The sequence below is a fragment of the Zeus faber genome (assembly GCF_960531495.2).
Source record: "Zeus faber genome assembly, chromosome: 8".
Classification (NCBI taxonomy): Eukaryota; Metazoa; Chordata; class Actinopteri; order Zeiformes; family Zeidae; genus Zeus; species Zeus faber.
This window is the reverse complement of record NC_137195.1, coordinates 6,535,615-6,552,955: the sequence shown is the minus strand read 5'-3', so window position 1 is coordinate 6,552,955 and position 17,341 is coordinate 6,535,615. Positions and strand designations below refer to the sequence as shown.

At 47.3% G+C, this 17,341-nt stretch overlaps 1 protein-coding gene across 1 annotated transcript; it reads left to right on the top strand.

Moving 5' to 3' along the window:
* Positions 1-1,125: 1,125 nt before the first annotated feature.
* On the top strand, positions 1,126-9,910 carry gabpb2b (GA binding protein transcription factor subunit beta 2b; the record flags this gene model as incomplete). Its single annotated transcript, XM_080005795.1, has 8 exons — positions 1,126-1,262; positions 2,945-3,052; positions 3,632-3,799; positions 4,518-4,712; positions 6,737-6,842; positions 6,962-7,126; positions 7,475-7,596; positions 9,413-9,910. Exons 2-8 carry the CDS (start codon positions 2,945-2,947, stop codon positions 9,908-9,910), a joined length of 1,362 nt encoding a protein of 453 aa, XP_079861921.1. The 5' UTR covers positions 1,126-1,262.
* Between the last annotated feature and the right edge of the window lie 7,431 nt (positions 9,911-17,341).

Genomic DNA, 17,341 nt, shown 5'->3' with positions numbered 1-17,341 from the left:
CAATGACACCTTTCAAAGGGGTGGAATACATCAGGCAGCAAGTAAACAGTCAGTTCTTGAAGTTGATGTGTTGGAAGCAGGAAAATTGGGAAAAGTGTAAGGATCTGAGCCACTTTGACAAGGAGCACATTGTGATGCCAGACGACTGGGTCAGAGCATCTCCAAAACCACAGGTCTTGTGGGCTGTTCCCAGTACGCAGTGGTTAGTACCTACCAAAAGTCATGCGGACGGCCGGGTTTAGGGTCCGACGCGATGGAGCGTCTGTGTGATGTGCTGGAACAACAAGCCCGATCCACGGGGGCCCACCTCACAACTTCCAGGACTTAAAGGATCTGCTGCTAACGTCTTGGTGCAGATACCACAGGACACCTTCAGAGGTCTGGTGGAGTCCATGCCTCCACAGGTCAGAGCTGTTTTGGTGACACGAGGGGGCGCTTCACAATATAAGTGGTGGTTTTAATGTTGTGGCTGATCAGTGTATTATTATTATTATTATTATTATTATTAGTATTATTATGATGATGACAATTATTATTATTATTATTATTATTATTATTATTATTATTATAGAGGTGTAATAATTATAATTAACGTTTGGAGTGGATCATGGCTATTATGGTTCTTCTGAACCATTCTGTTATCTTTCAGCACAACTAAGAAACAGAAAAGACGGCGGGCAGAGACTGACACTGGAACGGACCCGTCGCCCCCGGTCTGTGCGACGGGCCACAGCGCGGCGGCCCCGCGGGGCCACAGCGCGGCGGCCCCGCGGGGCCACAGGGAAGCGTTTGAATATTCGCGCCAACCGACGCTCGCCACTGAGTCTGCGCACACGCACTTCCTTCCACTCCGCCGCGGAGCCGCCATGTTTGACCCAAAATAACAATAATACAAACAAAACAAAAACATGATCGTTTGCTGCGCCGGGAAGTTGCGAGAGTGCACATTTCCACGGCGGGTCGGAACCACCGCAATTCCACAATAGGTCTTTGTTCGAGGCGGGAACAGCGAGGTAAGAACTGGGATTCGTCTCCTGAGTCAAGCTCCAGTCGTCCCGGGAGCTTAAAACGGGACGTGTGGAGAACACGGCGGCGGCAGCTTTTCAAGACACATTGTATTTACATAATGAGCAACGGAGACATGTTCCCGTCCGGCGGCTCCGGGACAGTTAAAGATAATAACCCTGTTTAATACTATAACCACCGCCCGCTTCTCTTTCTGCCGCCGCTCGGCTCTGGGTCCAGCAGCGGATGTGGAAAAGGTGAAATGTGCTCCGCTTCCACCGGAACAAATCTAAATAACGCCGTTAACACCGAGCTCCGTTGTCCGTTTTTACACACACGGTGGATGTAACTCTTTATCCCGGGGGAAAACGCTCAAACCCCGACCTGAAAACATACATGTGTCCCGGGCCGCTGTGGAAGGAATTGCATCAAATTCCTGGACAAAGGGACGTTGTGCAGATTTGATTTCATATGTGTCTGTGTGCGAACTGAAAATATTGCCAATTTTTTGTATTTAGTAGTTATTTTTTAGGTTTATTGATTATTGGCATATTTTTGAATTCTTATTTCTTTGTTATTCTTGTGATTTGTTATTATGTGAGTTGCTGTGAACTGCACGATTTTCCTCCGGGGATGAATAAAGTATCTATGTCTATCTATCTATCTATCTATCTATCTATCTATCTATCTATCTATCTATCTATCTATCTATCTATCTATCTATCTGTCTGTCTGTCTGTCTATTGATCTTTCACTGTATCTATCCGTCTTTCTAACTGTCTGTCTATCTTTATCTATATCCATAACATAGTGATACATGATGGTGATTCAGTCTTGGGGGAACTCAATAAAATGGTCCCTGCATCATCACACACAGAACAGTAATAGTAACTACAGATATATTCAGCAAAATGAGTCATTGTGTTCATCCTTGTGTGTGATGATGTTCTGCCAAACAACTCCCTCGGCCCATTTTTATGTACGTTTGAATATCACACTTGTGATGTAGTTCCAATATGTTGCTTACTGTTTTCCCCCTGCTCAGAAGTCTGGTCCTTTTTGTTTAGTTCCCTTTAGTCGTTTAGCCCTGAAGTTCTGTATCAAAGTAATGCAATGTCAATAATATTGGCACGTATTGATAATACATGTATTGGTAATACATGTATTGCGTTTGCATGTATTGGTAATGTATGTATTGATAATACATATGATAATGCATGTATTAATATTACATGTATTGATATAACATGTATTTCTATTGCATGAATTGCTATTGCATGTATTGATAATGCATGTATTGCTATTGCATGTATTGATAATGCATGTATTGCTATTGCATGTACTGATAATGCATGTATTGCTATTGCATGTATTGATAATGCATGTATTGCTATTGCATGTATTGATAATGTATGTATTGATAATACATGTACTGATAATACATGCTTTGCTATTGCATGTATTGATAATGCATGTATTGCTATTGCATGCCCTGATAATGCATGTATTGCTATTGCATGTATTGATAATGCATGTATTGCTATTGCATGTATTGATAATGCATGTATTGCTATTGCATGTATTGATAATGTATGTATTGATAATACATGTACTGATAATACATGCTTTGCTATTGCATGTATTGATAATGCATGTATTGCTATTGCATGCCAATGCTATTATTTTTGATACTTTTGGTTAGTACATCTTTGTACATAAAACAATATTGAGAATCTGAATCCTACTTTCTGTTTTACTTACTTGCTCATAAAACGGGAGCATTGTAAGGGTCTGTGATTTGATAAAATGCAGTGTTAACAATTATAATCAACAGTGAAATAATAATTTAGTCCAATTATTACCAATGCAATTATGCTGCTTTTGCACACCGAATGGTAATAAGCAGTGTTATAACCTGCGGTGTTGCTCTCGTCAGCAGATGTCGCTCGTGTACCTCGGGAAGCGGCTGCTGGAGGCGGCCAGGGGCGGCCAAGACGATGACGTCAGAACCCTGATGGCCAATGGGGCTCCGTTCACCACAGATTGGGTGAGGCTGTGAATTACTTATGGGCAAACTCATCCCTTCATAACATGTATTGACCCTCGCTGTAACACATGCCCCAATTCTCAAAGATGTGCTCTTTCACTTCCCAATATCAAAATGTGAAAAAAAAAAGAAAGAATAATAATTGCTCCTAGATACCTCCTCCATCATTCATTCTGTCAGGTCCTACATGTAAATATATATGACTTAACTATATATTTACATAAGTGAAGTTGGTTCAGTACTGGACATGATACTGGTATCAGTTCACTACCTTGATGAATATGCTTATTATCCAATACCTTATTTTGCTTGTAGCCTTTTAACTTAGCATCTGAAGAGCAGGGATATGGGATAGTAGGTATTTGATAAATGTCCGATACCAGGCTAAAATAAGATTACTGCACCAGAGATTATTTCCATGGGAAAAGCCAGTTGCATGTCAGATGTCTCTAAAGGAAAATAATGGATTACTTCCCGCTGTTGTTCCATACTTAAAGATTAGGACTCTGTGTTGTCGGTGGGGCGGTGGTATCGCTGAATCTCTGGCAAACATTGTTTTTGCTCCTCTTTACCTCCCAGCTGGGCACCTCCCCGCTCCATCTGGCTGCGCAGTACGGTCACCACTCCACCGCTGAGGTGCTGCTCCGTGCAGGCGTCAGCAGGGACGCCCGCACCAAGGTGGACAGGACCCCTCTTCACATGGCAGCCACAGAGGGCCACTCCAGCATAGTAGAACTGCTGGTCAGGGTAAAGAGAAACATCTGGTCTGTGTGTGTGTGCATGTGTGCCTGTGTGCGTGCGTGCGTGCGTGCGTGCGTGCGTGCGTGTGGTTTAAAAGGACAGCACACGTGGACACCCACCAGCATTTATAGGACATTGGCATTGTCAGGACACATTTTGTGTTCTCATAAATCTCATAATTAATAGAACAATTTTGTCTTCGTAATTCATAAATCCTCGTCAAAAGGCTTCAATGCTATTTTAAATGTTTAAATATTTCATTTCTCCTGATTTATTTTCACGATTCAAAAGTTTTTTTTATGGTGCTCTTTTAAGTCTTCATAATCCTAATGAATCTTGTCTATGCCTGTATATGTCTATACAGTATATTTCGTCAAATTCAAATTTAGATATTTTTAATCAAATCATAATAAAGACCATAAAATGGAGGTAGACTAGGGACAAAAACCCTGAAAAAATTCAAATCAGACTTTATTATGTTTGACATTATCACACGCCGTCATACCTTTACAAATAAACTAAATCTCCCGATAAAATATTTCGGCCACGCCTTCCGGTCCTAAAGACCATCGCGGTTAAAACATGGGTTGTTTTGTTTTGATTTACCCATGACTCCATCTCGCCTCGACCCATAGATGGAGCACCAGCACTCATTCGGTTGCTGTTTTCTTTTTTTATTTCTCCCCTCTCCTGGTACCGGGGGCGGCTGCGCCTCGCGCTGCAGAGCGGCGCCGACATCAACGCCAAGGACATGCTGAAGATGACGGCGCTGCACTGGGCCGCGCAGCACGGCCACCGGGAGGTTGCCGAGCTGCTGCTCAAGTACGGAGCCGACGTGCACTCCCTCAGCAAGTTCGACAAGACGCCCTTTGACATCGCCATGGATACCAGCAACACCGAGCTGATGATACTGCTACAGGTGGTGGTGGTGGAGGGGGGGGTTAAAGGGGGGCGGGGTGGAACGATGCAGGAGAGAAGCAAGAGGAGGAGTGACAGACAGACTTGGGGAGAGGGGGAGAGAGAGAGAGAGCGAGAGAGAGAGAGATCGAGGGAGAGGGGGGGGAGACTGTGTGGGGGGGGTGTCGAGACAGATTGACGGATGAGGGAGAGAGAAAGACGGACAGAGATAGAGACAGAACATGTCAGATTTGAGAAAGTGATAGAGGAGAGAGATAGACAGAGACAAGGGGACTGAAATAAACGGAGGGAGGAGACAAAATGAACTGCACGCTGGAAGAAACACGGAGAGCGATAGAGACTGAAAACGGATAGAGAGACGACGAGGAAGATGGAGGGTGGAAATGGGGAGAGAGAGAGAGACAGAGAGAGAAGGAGGAGAAGGGAAGGGGAGAGGGAGACAGATGATGGAAACATAGAGAGAGAGAAAGAGAGATGAGAAGGGGGCAGGGGGAGATGGAGAGAGATGAGGAGGAGGGAAGTGAAGGGGAGATGGAGAGAGATGATGAGGAGGAGGAGAGAAGGGAGAGGAAGAGAAACGGTAGAAATGGAGAGACAGAGATGATGGACACAGGGAGAGAGAGAGAGAGAGAAGGGGAGGGGGAGGTTAAGAAGACGGGAGGAGAGGTGACCTTAAAGCACAAATGTACCATGTCAAATTCCTTAGATGTGAGAATGTACTCAGCTGTTGAACCAGACCCACGTTCTGGAGAGAGGAGGGGGGGGAGTGGGGAACGAAAGAGAAATAATGAAAGGAGGAGACGGAGCGCTATTGCGAATCAGCGTCCGCACGTTCACGCAGACGTGCTCGTCTGAGCGAGCCTCGCTTCGGGGCTGGGTGGAACAACTGGGCTCCTTTTTAAATCAAATAAAACACCCTCAGATATAAAGGACCTCGTCGTTAATTCAGTCCCGTGGTTCATGTGACGATGTACGATAAGAAAGAGACCTTGTTAATGCCGCTGGAGGGGGATCCAGGTGGTACAGCAGTAGAACAGTGCAGGTCAAACAAGATAATGAAGTCAAATTAAATTAAAAATAATAAATAAAATAGGTAGAACAATTCTAAGTAGTGAGTCCAATAAGGGAAGATGGCAGGTACACGAAAGTAGAAATAGTATAAGGCAGCAGTGTAGTAATAATATGACCTAAATCCTGGTATAATAAAAATGTGTTTAGCCATATTGTATGAATAAATTGTAAATAAATAGCATAAATAATCTATTGTTTGGTGAGATAGTAGTATAGTGAAAATAATATTGTTATAGTAGCAGCATTCCTCATAATGACAACAATAAAATGGATAAGAATACCACTGTAGTAATAATAATGATAATAATAATAATTAGTAGTAGTAACAGTTATATCTTGATTTAATCACAGTACAATATAACATTGTCATCGTCAAAATGTTTAAAAAAGGGGATACTGATGTTCTAGTGTTTATGTTCCAGTCTCGTGTCGCCCCCTGCCATCACCCCCCCCCCCCCCCCCAAACAGCAAGCGCCGCTGCCGCTCTGCCCCTCGCAGCAGCGTTGCTATGGTTTCAGGAAAGAGCCGCTCTCCGTGAGATGCAGCGGCATCGCAAACTGTCCACTAATTTTACACCACAACCCCCTCATTTAGACGGCAAAGTCACAGGAAAAAAGGAAACAAAGCGAAAGAAGCAATGAACAGATCCGTGAAGAAAATAACCAAATGATTTGAGATGATCTCACTTCAAGAAAAAGAATATTTTGAAAATATTCGATGTTTATAGTTTTACAAAAGGTATTTTTTAAGATATTTTTACCTCTTTCAAGGGACTTATGTAAGAGAGAGATGAACGTAGAGGTCATGGATGATATGTAGGCAGCTGTAGATGACCATTATAACGTGTGTGTGTGTGTGTGTGTGTGTGTGTGTGTGTGTGTGTGTGTGTGTGTGTGTGGTGTGTGTGTGTGTGTGTGTGTGTGTGTGTGTGTGTGTGTGTGTGTGTGTGTTTAGGAAGGCATGCAGAACCAGGTGAACATGAACTCAGAGTCTCAGATCATCATCCCTGCTGGTGGGGTTGTCAACCTGTCAGAGCTGGTGGAAGCCAAGAGTAGCACAGGTAGAGCTCACACACACGCACACGTGCACACACACATGCACCCACGTGAGAAAGCATTGTAGCTGAAGAAACGTTGCTCTTACCTAACCAGTACACCGAACGCCTGCCTTTGTCCTCAGGCAAGTCGGAGGACGCCTTGGCTGCTGAGGTGGTGGACTCAGCCATCCAGCATGTGGTGGGCGACGGAGGTCAGAGGGTCATCACCATAGTAACGGACCAACACGGCAACCTGCAGCCCGCCGGTCTCGGCCAGCAGTTCTTTGTTACCATGCAGGGGCAACAGGGTATGTGGACAACCACAGATCGTTGTTGATGCATTTGCATATTATCTGTAGTTTCTGCTTCTCGAGGCAGTGAGTGTTTGAGAATCCACCAAGGAACAGATTTTTCCAGACACAAAGTACAACTTCAGTATCAAACTGGGGTTGACACAGTGCAACCTTTTGACCAATATGCCGTCAAATGCGGTTCTATTTTATCTATATTTTTCCATGTCCGTGTTCTTCTACTTATCTACTAAAGTCCTGCTTTAAAAAAACAGCCAAAAAAGACTTCACTCCTATGAGGTCACCCTCAACAACACCTCATGTAAAGTCATGTGATTTTGCCTCGTTTTCTGTGTCTGTGTCCAGTGGTGGCTGTGCCTGCCAGCACCATCACGGAGGAGGTGGTGGAGGAGGAGCCCCATCAGGCCACACCCCCACGCAAGAGAAAAGCAGACCCGTCCACCAATCACACCGGCCCAAAAGACAAGGTGAGCCACAAGCAGCTGACATGAACTCTGGTATTTCGCCTGTAATTGTACAGGCTAAAGAGAACTCCCACCAGGCCAAAAAAAATATATTAAAATAAAAAATTGCCAAAAATAATGCCAAATATCCATTTATTATCCAGTACCAGCTGCGCTCGGCTCGCTCTCTACTCTCCACAGCGAGTTCACACACACACACGCCCACACATGCCCACGCACGCGCACACATACACACACACACACACACACCCTGCTGAAGCTCCCACATAGCCCTCTAGTTTAACTGACAAATTCACATGGAATGGATTTTTCTTTTATTATTGAAGTATTCAAATACATTTGCATTTTTAATAAATGGTATTGAATTACAATTCTCAAAGAAATTACACTATTATAATTATTTTCTTATTTAAAATCAAAAAATTATGTATGACCACGGGGGGGATATAAGGACAAAGCAAAAACATATATAAGTAAATATCGGATACTATCAGACAATGATAACAATAATAATAATAACATCTCAGAGGCTTTTCAACAAGTGCACCACCTCAAGAACAACATTGTTTTCATTAATGGAAAAAAGTTTTGGTTTCTTGGCTCGTTCTTCTACGAGCCAAGGAAAAAAAATAGTCGTACCTTGTCATGTTATAGCCTTGTTCTTTTTATCTTTTAATAAGAAACCAAAATTTTGTTGTGAACTTGTTTCTTTGAATGGAGCAAAGTAAATAGATTTATATCAACAACATTTTAATGGTGTTTTTTATTATGACATTAAAAAATGAACGACTAAAGAAACAACATTTTTGATATTTGGATTTTGGGACGGTTAAAATTGTTTTTCGGGCGGGTGGTGGAAAAAAAAGTTATTCTGGAGCCCTGAACCTCTGTGTCGTTGCCTGGGAAACCTGCTGTCAGCCACTTTAAATTACCACTCCCTACACTACATTTTTGAATTTACTAAAGAAAGACAAATCTTCACTTTTGGTAGGTGAAAACAGACCTCAGGAACAGGCTGCAAGGAGAGCACTCGGGGGCCTGCATGAAGATTAAGGGGCCTCCTGTGGCAAATATTTCCACATCATGCCACGGTGAAATTTTCTTCAAGCCAAGGAAGATAAAGTGCAGCAATCATGCACACCGTGTTCGTGATGCGCTAATGTTTCGCAGAAGGTCATTGGTCACACAGCTTATTTTTATGCAATAAATGCAGCTTATTAAGTCGTCCTCTCCCTGTGATCACTACAAAAATCTGAACGCAAATATAAAATACGAACCGCCTGCTGCTCCAACCGACCGAAGCCACCCGGCCCGCTGCGTAACAGCAGGCCTGAAAAAAGAATTGAACTGGAAACGCCTGTTATTTTCAGGCCCTCTCTCACCTGCGCAGCATCAAGGCAGCTCCGGTAACGTTTCTGTTTTCTACCGCTGCTGGCGGGGATGAGGGAGTGAAACAGAAATAATGTAATGAATGTAAAAGTTCATATTTGTGCTTCCTTAGCACCGTGATTTGTTATGATAGTTTGATCACAATTTGTGTAAATACCTCGTTAACACAATGTCACAGAAGCAATTGAGCAATTGTTCAGCTGTAAAAATGTAGCCGAGTCACCGAAAATCCCAGAGCTACAACAAACAACGTCAACAAACAACAAATTAAGCTATTGATGCAGGAGTCATTGTGGGGTTTAAAGAATTGTCAAAAATAAAATCATCTTCGTACAGTGAGTGGTAAACCTGTATCGCTCACCTCCCTAGCTGCTATTATGGGCCTTGTTCGTTCTGACACGTCTGTGTTTTTGGATCCGTCCGTCTCCAGAAGGTCAAGGACAGCCGCGAGCAGCTCCAGCGGCAGCTGCAGGAGGCCAACCGCAAGGCGCAGGAGTACCGCGAGCAGCTCCTGCAGAAGGAGCGCGAGGCGGAGCAGTACCGCCTGAAGCTGGAGCAGGCCATGGCGAGCAGCAGTGGCGTCGCCGCCATGGAGACGGTCATCACGGTGAGCGCCAAGGAGCAAAGCCAGGAGGAGGTGGAGGTGGTGGTGGTGCAGGAGCATCTGGAGGTGCCCGAAGGAGTGGTGGTGGAGGAGGGGTGCGAGGAGGAGGTGAAGCAAGACGGCGAGGTCGAGGAGGGGGAGGCGGCGGTGGAGCTGCCAGAGGACGCCATCCTGGTGCAGGAGGGCGAGCTGGACGCCGCTGAGGACGAGCGGCAGGTGGCGGAAGAGACTGAGAGACGGGAGGCGTTGCCGGGCAAGGCCGGCATCGCCAGGAGGGGGCGTGGGAGGGGGCGGGGGAGGGGGAGGGGGCGGGGCAGACGCTAGTTTGTCTGCGTTTTTAATTTTTTTTTATTTTTGTGTACGTTTCTTCGTTGGTTTTACCAGTTTTACGCTCTTGGTTTTAAATCGGACCTTTTATAACGTTTCTACAGTGTTCCGGTGAAGAAAGCCGCCATTTTAAGCTGATCTCATGTACGTAAGCTCATGTTGAGCCTGGAAAGGGAACGGTTGTCAGCACAGACTTTGACGACCGTCTTCTTGGTATTTTGTATTTTACCTAGTCTATTTTTTATTGGATGGAAACGACAGAACTGATCGTATTGGTGAACGTTGAACGTCGTTGACGGAATCCATCGCGAACAGTCGACGTCTCAACTGCTCTTCACACCACCAGCAACCACCCAGCCAGAGTTTAATTCACAGCCACGCCCTCCATCCTCTGTGCGGTGACGTCATCTGGCGGCGTTATTGTTTGCGTCCAATAGCCACCTTAGGTCTCTACGTCAGCGACCACGCCCGCACAGGGCACTGGCATCGCCTACGTGCCACGTCACGTCAGGGCAGCGCAAGACCGCAGGGTCTGGGATTGCTCCGCTTTTATTCCTCCTACACGTTCCTGGGTCATTTCCGCCAACAGCGGGGAAAACAAAGTGGCGCGGACCGAAGAGAGGCCGAACGGGCCCGTTTGAAAATATGTCGATTGATACGACACAACGTCTTCGGATCATAAAGTCAAGCAAACGACCCTCAATTTCGCGGCGTGGTATATCCGCGTGGAAGACTCGACGCCGCCCATCTAGCGTTTGGGCGGTCCGCGCACGCAACCACCGACAGAACCACGGACACGGGCGGCGGCGGCAACGCCCGAGGCAGCCGATGGAAAGACCCAAAAGGGCAGTGGAACGAAAATTCAAAGGCGCGTTCGCTGCAGGCGTCCATGTTTTAGACTGGCTTGCCGATCAGCTTTCCAGGACGCTGATTAAGGGCTGTACATGTCTCACTACCTCCCGGTTGAAGTTGTTCCCTGTCGGACTCAAGTTGGCGCCGTCGCTCCGTTCCTTTTAGGCTTTGGGGAGACTTTTGAGGTTGTTTCCTTGACTTCATTTCGTTTTCGGTTTCATTGTTTCACGCCTGCGCTACGTGAGCGATGTGAGCCGGTCATATTTTAGTTTATCCTTCTGTCGAGCGGATTGTCATTTTTTGATCTGTGTATCGTGTTGTTTTTGTGTGTGTGTGCTTGCCATGCATGTCCCTTTCCCGTATGTGTGTGTGTGTGTGTGTGTGTGTGTGCGTGTGTGCGTGTGTGTGTGTGTGTGTGTGTGTGTGTGTGTGTGTGTGTGTGTGTGCGTGTGTGCGTGTGTGCGTGTGTGTGTGTGTGTGTGTGCGTGCGTGTCATCTCTCTGTTGGTTCGACACCACCCCGCAGTCCCACTTTTCCACCGTTCTGCTTCTGTTGAACGCTGCAGCTTTGATCTTCTGTTACGTTTCGACGTCTCTGACTCGAGTCACGGAGTCGTTGCGACTCGATGGGAATGACCTGTTTACTGTTACTGCATTTGGCAACAACAAGTCTGTCGGAAAAACGAGGCGTTTGAATTTGGCTGCACGGGTGGTTTGCTGGAAGGGCACTTTAACAGGCTGCCGACGGTCTGACCGGCTGCTTCTGGGGTTGAGCTCGTGCCCTTTCTGTCCTCCATCTTTTTTTCCTTGTAGCGCTGGGAGTCGGATTCAGATTTTTAAATATGAGAAAGATTCGATTTTACTAAACATTAAAATATAAACATCATCTTTCAAATGTGGAACTTGCAAATGCCAGTACATGTAATATTTCTTTGAAATTGTTGAAATGACGATGAATCCGTACCTCTGGCTTTAGAATTTGTCACCCCTTACAGATTTACTCTGAAATGTGCTCTGTATGTAAACAATGTAGAAAACAAATGACTGATATTTGACTGAATTGGAAAGATAAATCTGAAACCTGGAAACCTGCGTCACTGTCAAGCAGGGGTCTCAAACTCAAATGACCGGGGGTCCACTGGAGAGGAGGGGGCTTTTCCAATTGATTATATGAACAAAATATTCTAAATGAACCATGAACATTAAACCTCTGTTTCAATGTGTGGCCCCTGGGCCTGTCGTTTGAGACCCCTGCTCTTAAAGCCTTCCTTCCAAAAAACCTCATCAAGTTAGAAATCTCTTTGAATGTAGCATCAATCCTGTCTCTCTCTCTCTCTCTCTCTCTCTCTGCCCCTCCCTCTGTCTATCTCTGTCTCTCCGTCTGTCTGCCCCTCCCTCTCTGTCTCTCTGTCTCCCTCTCTCTCTGTCTCTCTCTCTCTCTCTGTCTGCTCCTTCCTCTCCTTCTCTCTCTGCCCCTCCCTCTGTCTCCCTCTGTCTCTGTCTCCCTCTCTCTCTGTTTCTCGGTCTCTCTGTCTCCCTCTCTCTCTCTCTGCCCCTCCCTCTGTCTCTCTGTCTCCATCTCTCTGTCTCTCTGTCTGTCTTCCTCTCTCTCTGTCTCTTTCTCTCTCTCTGTCTGCTCCTCCCTCTCTGTCTCTCTCTGCCCCTCCCTTTCTCTCTGTCTCTCTGTCTGCCCTTCCCTCTCCGTCTCTCTGCCCCTCTCTTTCTCTCTGTCTCTCTCTCTGTCTCCCTCTCTCTCTGTCTTTTTCTCTCTGTCTGCCCTTCCCTCTCTGTCTCTCTGCCCCTCTCTTTCCCTATGTCTCTCTGTCTCTCTCTCACCAGTGATAGGTCCGTTTGTAGCACTAAGACTAATTACTCTAAAGGTTTTGTCACATTTTTTTATGGACATTCGGTGTAATTTGCTTCGAAAAGGGGAAAGAGGGATAGAAATGTTTAGTCCCCCCCTCAGACGTTCATGTATGACAAGAACGTCTGGAAGGGGCAGCGATGACGGCAAAAAATAAATAAAAAGTATGTATAATATTCCATAGTTTTATTTTTTTTTGATAGAGAAAGATAACACAATTCAATAAATATGCACTTATTGATATTCATCGTGTCGGTCCTGATTCGCAAACGACCTTGTGTGTGCAGTCGACATTGAAATCCAGGCCTTTGAAAGTTGGGGTTGTGCCAGGATGCGAACGGTTGCGACCACGCAAAACTGAAGCGGATAAAAAATAAAATAAAATAGATAATCCCTCAAAACCTTTAAAAAGAGGATACCTAGTGGGTGACAGATCTCACAGGCTGTTCCAATACCCTCCTCCCTGCCGCTCCGGAGCATCGGGAGGGATGAGAGTGAGATCTGCTGACTAACACATTCAGCCGCTGTAAGCTGGCGTGACGTTCCATAATAGGAGATTATAAGATCAACTTTATTTATCCCTGGGGGGACATCTTGCGAAAGTGCGCCGACAGCACTGGACTGAATTTGAACCCGAACTTTGAGACGCCGAATCCATCGATCCGTTGTTGAAATAATGGAAAACCCCGGCCTTTTTGAATGGCGATCGCCGTAATCATCTACCCGCCACCCCCTTCCCCCCCGTAGTGTCCCCGCTGGACCCGGCACCTCTTCACCCTCGGACGTCAGCAAAACACAGGATGGCCGCACTAAACGTTCCTCCCCCTCGGGGAACGAGGGGAAATCCATTTAACAATATAAATATCACCCCCTTCATGTCCTGAGCGCGGCTATTCACATCCACATCCTCCTTAAACCTATTCAATGACCATTCAATTAACGTGAATGATAAGGCCCCGACCAGCCGAATGGGACGTTTGGGAGTGGAATAAATTTGGTGAGGCGCCTGAGCACGCGTGTGCGCGTGCGCGTGTGTGTGTGTGTTCAAGTTCAAGAGGTTTATTTGTCACATACATATATGTGAGTGTGTGTGTGTGTGTGTGTGTGTGTGTGTGTTCAAGTTCAAGAGGTTTATTTGTCACATACATATATGTGAGTGTGTGTGTGTGTGTGTGTGTGTGTGTGTTCAAGTTCAAGAGGTTTATTTGTCACATACATATATGTGAGTGTGTGTGTGTGTGTGTGTGTGTGTGTGTGTGCGCGCGCGCGTGCACTCGTGCGTGGTGGCGCCTGAAAATAATAATTCAATTATCAGTTTCCCTTCTAAAGTGTGAGTCACGTTGCGTACACAGCAGGAGCGATAATCGAATCGATCCGCAAACAGTTTAATCTCCCTTTTCGGGGGATTCCGGCTCTCGCTCGCTCGCGCGCCCGTTTTCGCTCCCCGTCCCTCTGGTGCCCACGAGACAACGCAGGAAGCCGGAAACATCTTGACTCGGCCGCTTCGTTTTTAGAGATGTTTATTTTTCATATTTTCTTCTGCCTCGACCATCATGGGCCGGATGTGTAAAGGCAACGGATGCCCCCGCCTCCCCCCACCCCCTGACACGACTTCATTTCGTGCGTTCTGGTGTTTTTTGTTTACGCACCAATGTGTGTCTTTTCTGCATCAAGTTACGAAATGTCTTCATTCGTGTAACTTCCTGTTTTTATTAGGGTGGGGGGTGATGCGTCACGGCTTCGTCTCCCGAAGCGGTTCTTTTATTCTGTGGCTGCTTGCAGGCCGAGCAGGTGCCCCTCATCACTAATGTGCGACCGCCATGGACGTCCACGGCCGCTCTGAAAACATTCAGCGCCATCGTAAGTCGCCCGAGCGGCAGAGAGTCGTCACACAGCTGTTCTCCTCTCCTCTCCATCCCCATCGTCCTGGGCGGGCATTTCGCAAATAACACAATACCTGTTGATTCTGAGTCCAGCCTCCGCATTGATATTTTAACCGAGGCTGCTGCCGTGGTTTCGGATACTTCAACGCAGTTCCGGCTTTTGAAAAAAGGTGGAGTAGTGGGAAGGCTCGGGCGGGGACGTAGGCCGACTCTTACATAATAAAGCCGGAACGCGAAGGCAGAAAAGTCCCTGCTGTGAGTGTGAGACGGGCTTACATTTGGAATTCTGATGCTGTTAAACTACCCGACCCGGCAGATAGTGCCGCGTGTGGCGTCGACGGAATCACCAAACAACTCTTGAAAGATATTTGCTCTGATTCCTGTCTTTCTCACACCTTGCTTCCAATTTGTGAGAAGAAAAAAAAAAAACTAAAAAATACCCACGTGCCCCGGCTGTGTGCCTGGCAGATCGCACATCAACACGTTCAGTGGAGGTGTCATAGAGAAGATTGTTTTTCCGCACGCTAAAGCGGCTTAAAAAGCAGCTCAGGAGCAGAAGACGCAGGTGTGTGTGTGTGTGTGCGCGTGTGTGTGTCGATGTGTGTGTGTCAGCCTCACCAGAGCGAGACAGTGTCTGGGTTCACGAGGAGCCGACGGAGACTCTGGCGGCTGGCGCTGCCAAGCGCTGATAAAACCTCACAGACGGCGTTTCAGGCTCGCCGGCCGGACCGGCGGCTCATGAAAGGTCAGAGTGGGTGAGACGACTTTTATTTATCGCCGGCATCGAAAAACTTGCTAATGGAATAAAACACATTAAAACCAATGCACTGTGGTGGTTTTTATTTATTTTTTTATTTTATTACAAAGCAATAGTGGTTTCCAGGCAAATGTAAAACAGCTTCCACGAAAGGCTCAAATATGGACGGGGGGGGGGGGCGGGGGGCGGGCGCTCGAGCAGAACTAACCGACAGCTACCGTACAACACCGGGATTAAAGCGCTCCACCGTTAGTCATGCAACAGAGAGGGAGCGTCGCAGGAACATGCCAGGGGGAGAAACACAGCGACACCTTAGAGCACAACAGCGCAGCGTCCTTCTGCGACAGGTGGGAAAAGGCCACGGCAGATCACGACAACGTCACACATGTCAAAAGGTCAAGGGTCACTTTGTATTCCGAGAGGAGGTGGCGGGGGGGGGGTTTCTAGCGAGCTTCGACCACCCCCGGGGAGAGCGTCCGTCCCCCCCCACCCCAAGCCCCTGTTGGGTGACAGTCTGACAACACTGTAAACAATCTACACTATAAGGCGCACAGTTGAAAATTGCCCCATCGAGAGCCACAACTTCAGTTTGTAAAGGGATTGATGTGAAAATGCAGTGATGGCATCTTTGTCATCTTCGTCATCTTCGTCGTCGTCGTCGTCGTCGTCGTCCACGTTCTGTGCAGATCTGGCATACCAACTGCCAATATACCAACTGCCGGCAGTAATACGCTGAAGGTTTGAATGGGCACGACACAAAACTACACCGGAGACAAAAGAATGGATCCTTTTTTCTTCCATTTTCCTAAAAGCATCGATCTATTTTTTTTTTCTTCGATAATTAGGCACAAGGTACAGCACAGTAAACATCCCAGCCCCCCCCCACCCCCCACCCCACCCCCACCCCCCACCCCACCCCCACCTCCACCTCCAACCCCACCCCCACCCCCACCCCCACCCAATACCTCATTTGGTCGTTGACATCTACGAGTTATTGACACCGAAAGGCCGACAGCGCCCATCGCCGGAAGTGACTGGCGGGGGCGGGGGCGGGGGGCACAAAAACGCACACACACACACACACACACACACACACACACACACACACACACACACACACACACACACACACACACACGTCGCAAAAAAAAAAAAAAACCCTGTCGGAGGCGTTAAAGGGAGAGGTTCCCCCGGGCAGCGCCACCTCCCTGTGAATACGTCGCCTTGTGGAGAATCCCGGTGGGCGGGGGGCGGGGGGCGGGGAGGGTGCAACGCGGACCCATCGCGCCCCTCCCCCGAAAAAAATTATAAAAAACAAAAACGATGCCCGGTGCAACTATTTTCTTTTTTCGTCGTTTTTGTTTTGTGTTTTTTAACATTGATTGTCTACGTGTGATCGAGAAAACTCTGCGGAGTAAACGTGATTAGATGTAAACACTGTTTCATCCAGTTGATTGGGACCCGGAAAGGTTGTTAACCCTCCAGAGCTAAGGGATGTGTGTGTGTGTGTGTGTGTGTGTGTGTGTGTGTGTGTGTGTGTGTGTGAGTGTGCGTGTGTGTGTGTGTGTGTGTGTGTGTGTGTGTGTGTGTGTGTGCGCGCGTGCGTGTGTGTGTTTCTCTCTAAACGGGGAGATGGAGTGGGAGCGAGGTAGTCCACAATACAACTTGAAGATGATTTGGGGGCCGCAGGTCGGCGAGCTCTGGGCCGGGGCCGAGCCTCGCCTTGCGGGCGATCGGCCCCGACGGACGACGTCCACCGTCGTCCGTCTCGCCTGCGTGGCCCCGAGCGCGACGGCCGGGGAGATGAGGACGCGTTTGATCCATATTATCACAGGGCGTTTCCCCGTCTACATTCTTAATGGCGCTAATTTGGGGCGGGCTCGGGTTTGGTGGAAATTAGTTGCATTCCTCACACCGCGCGAGGAACCCCCCCCCCCCCCCCCCGAACCACGCACCGTTTTTTCTCCCCTTTACCTGGGAACGGGGGGAACAGCCGAGCCATGCTAGCCGTGTCTGCTGTCCAGGAGTGCACTCGACGCGGGTCCGTTCATGCTCCGTCAGTTAAAAGTGCAT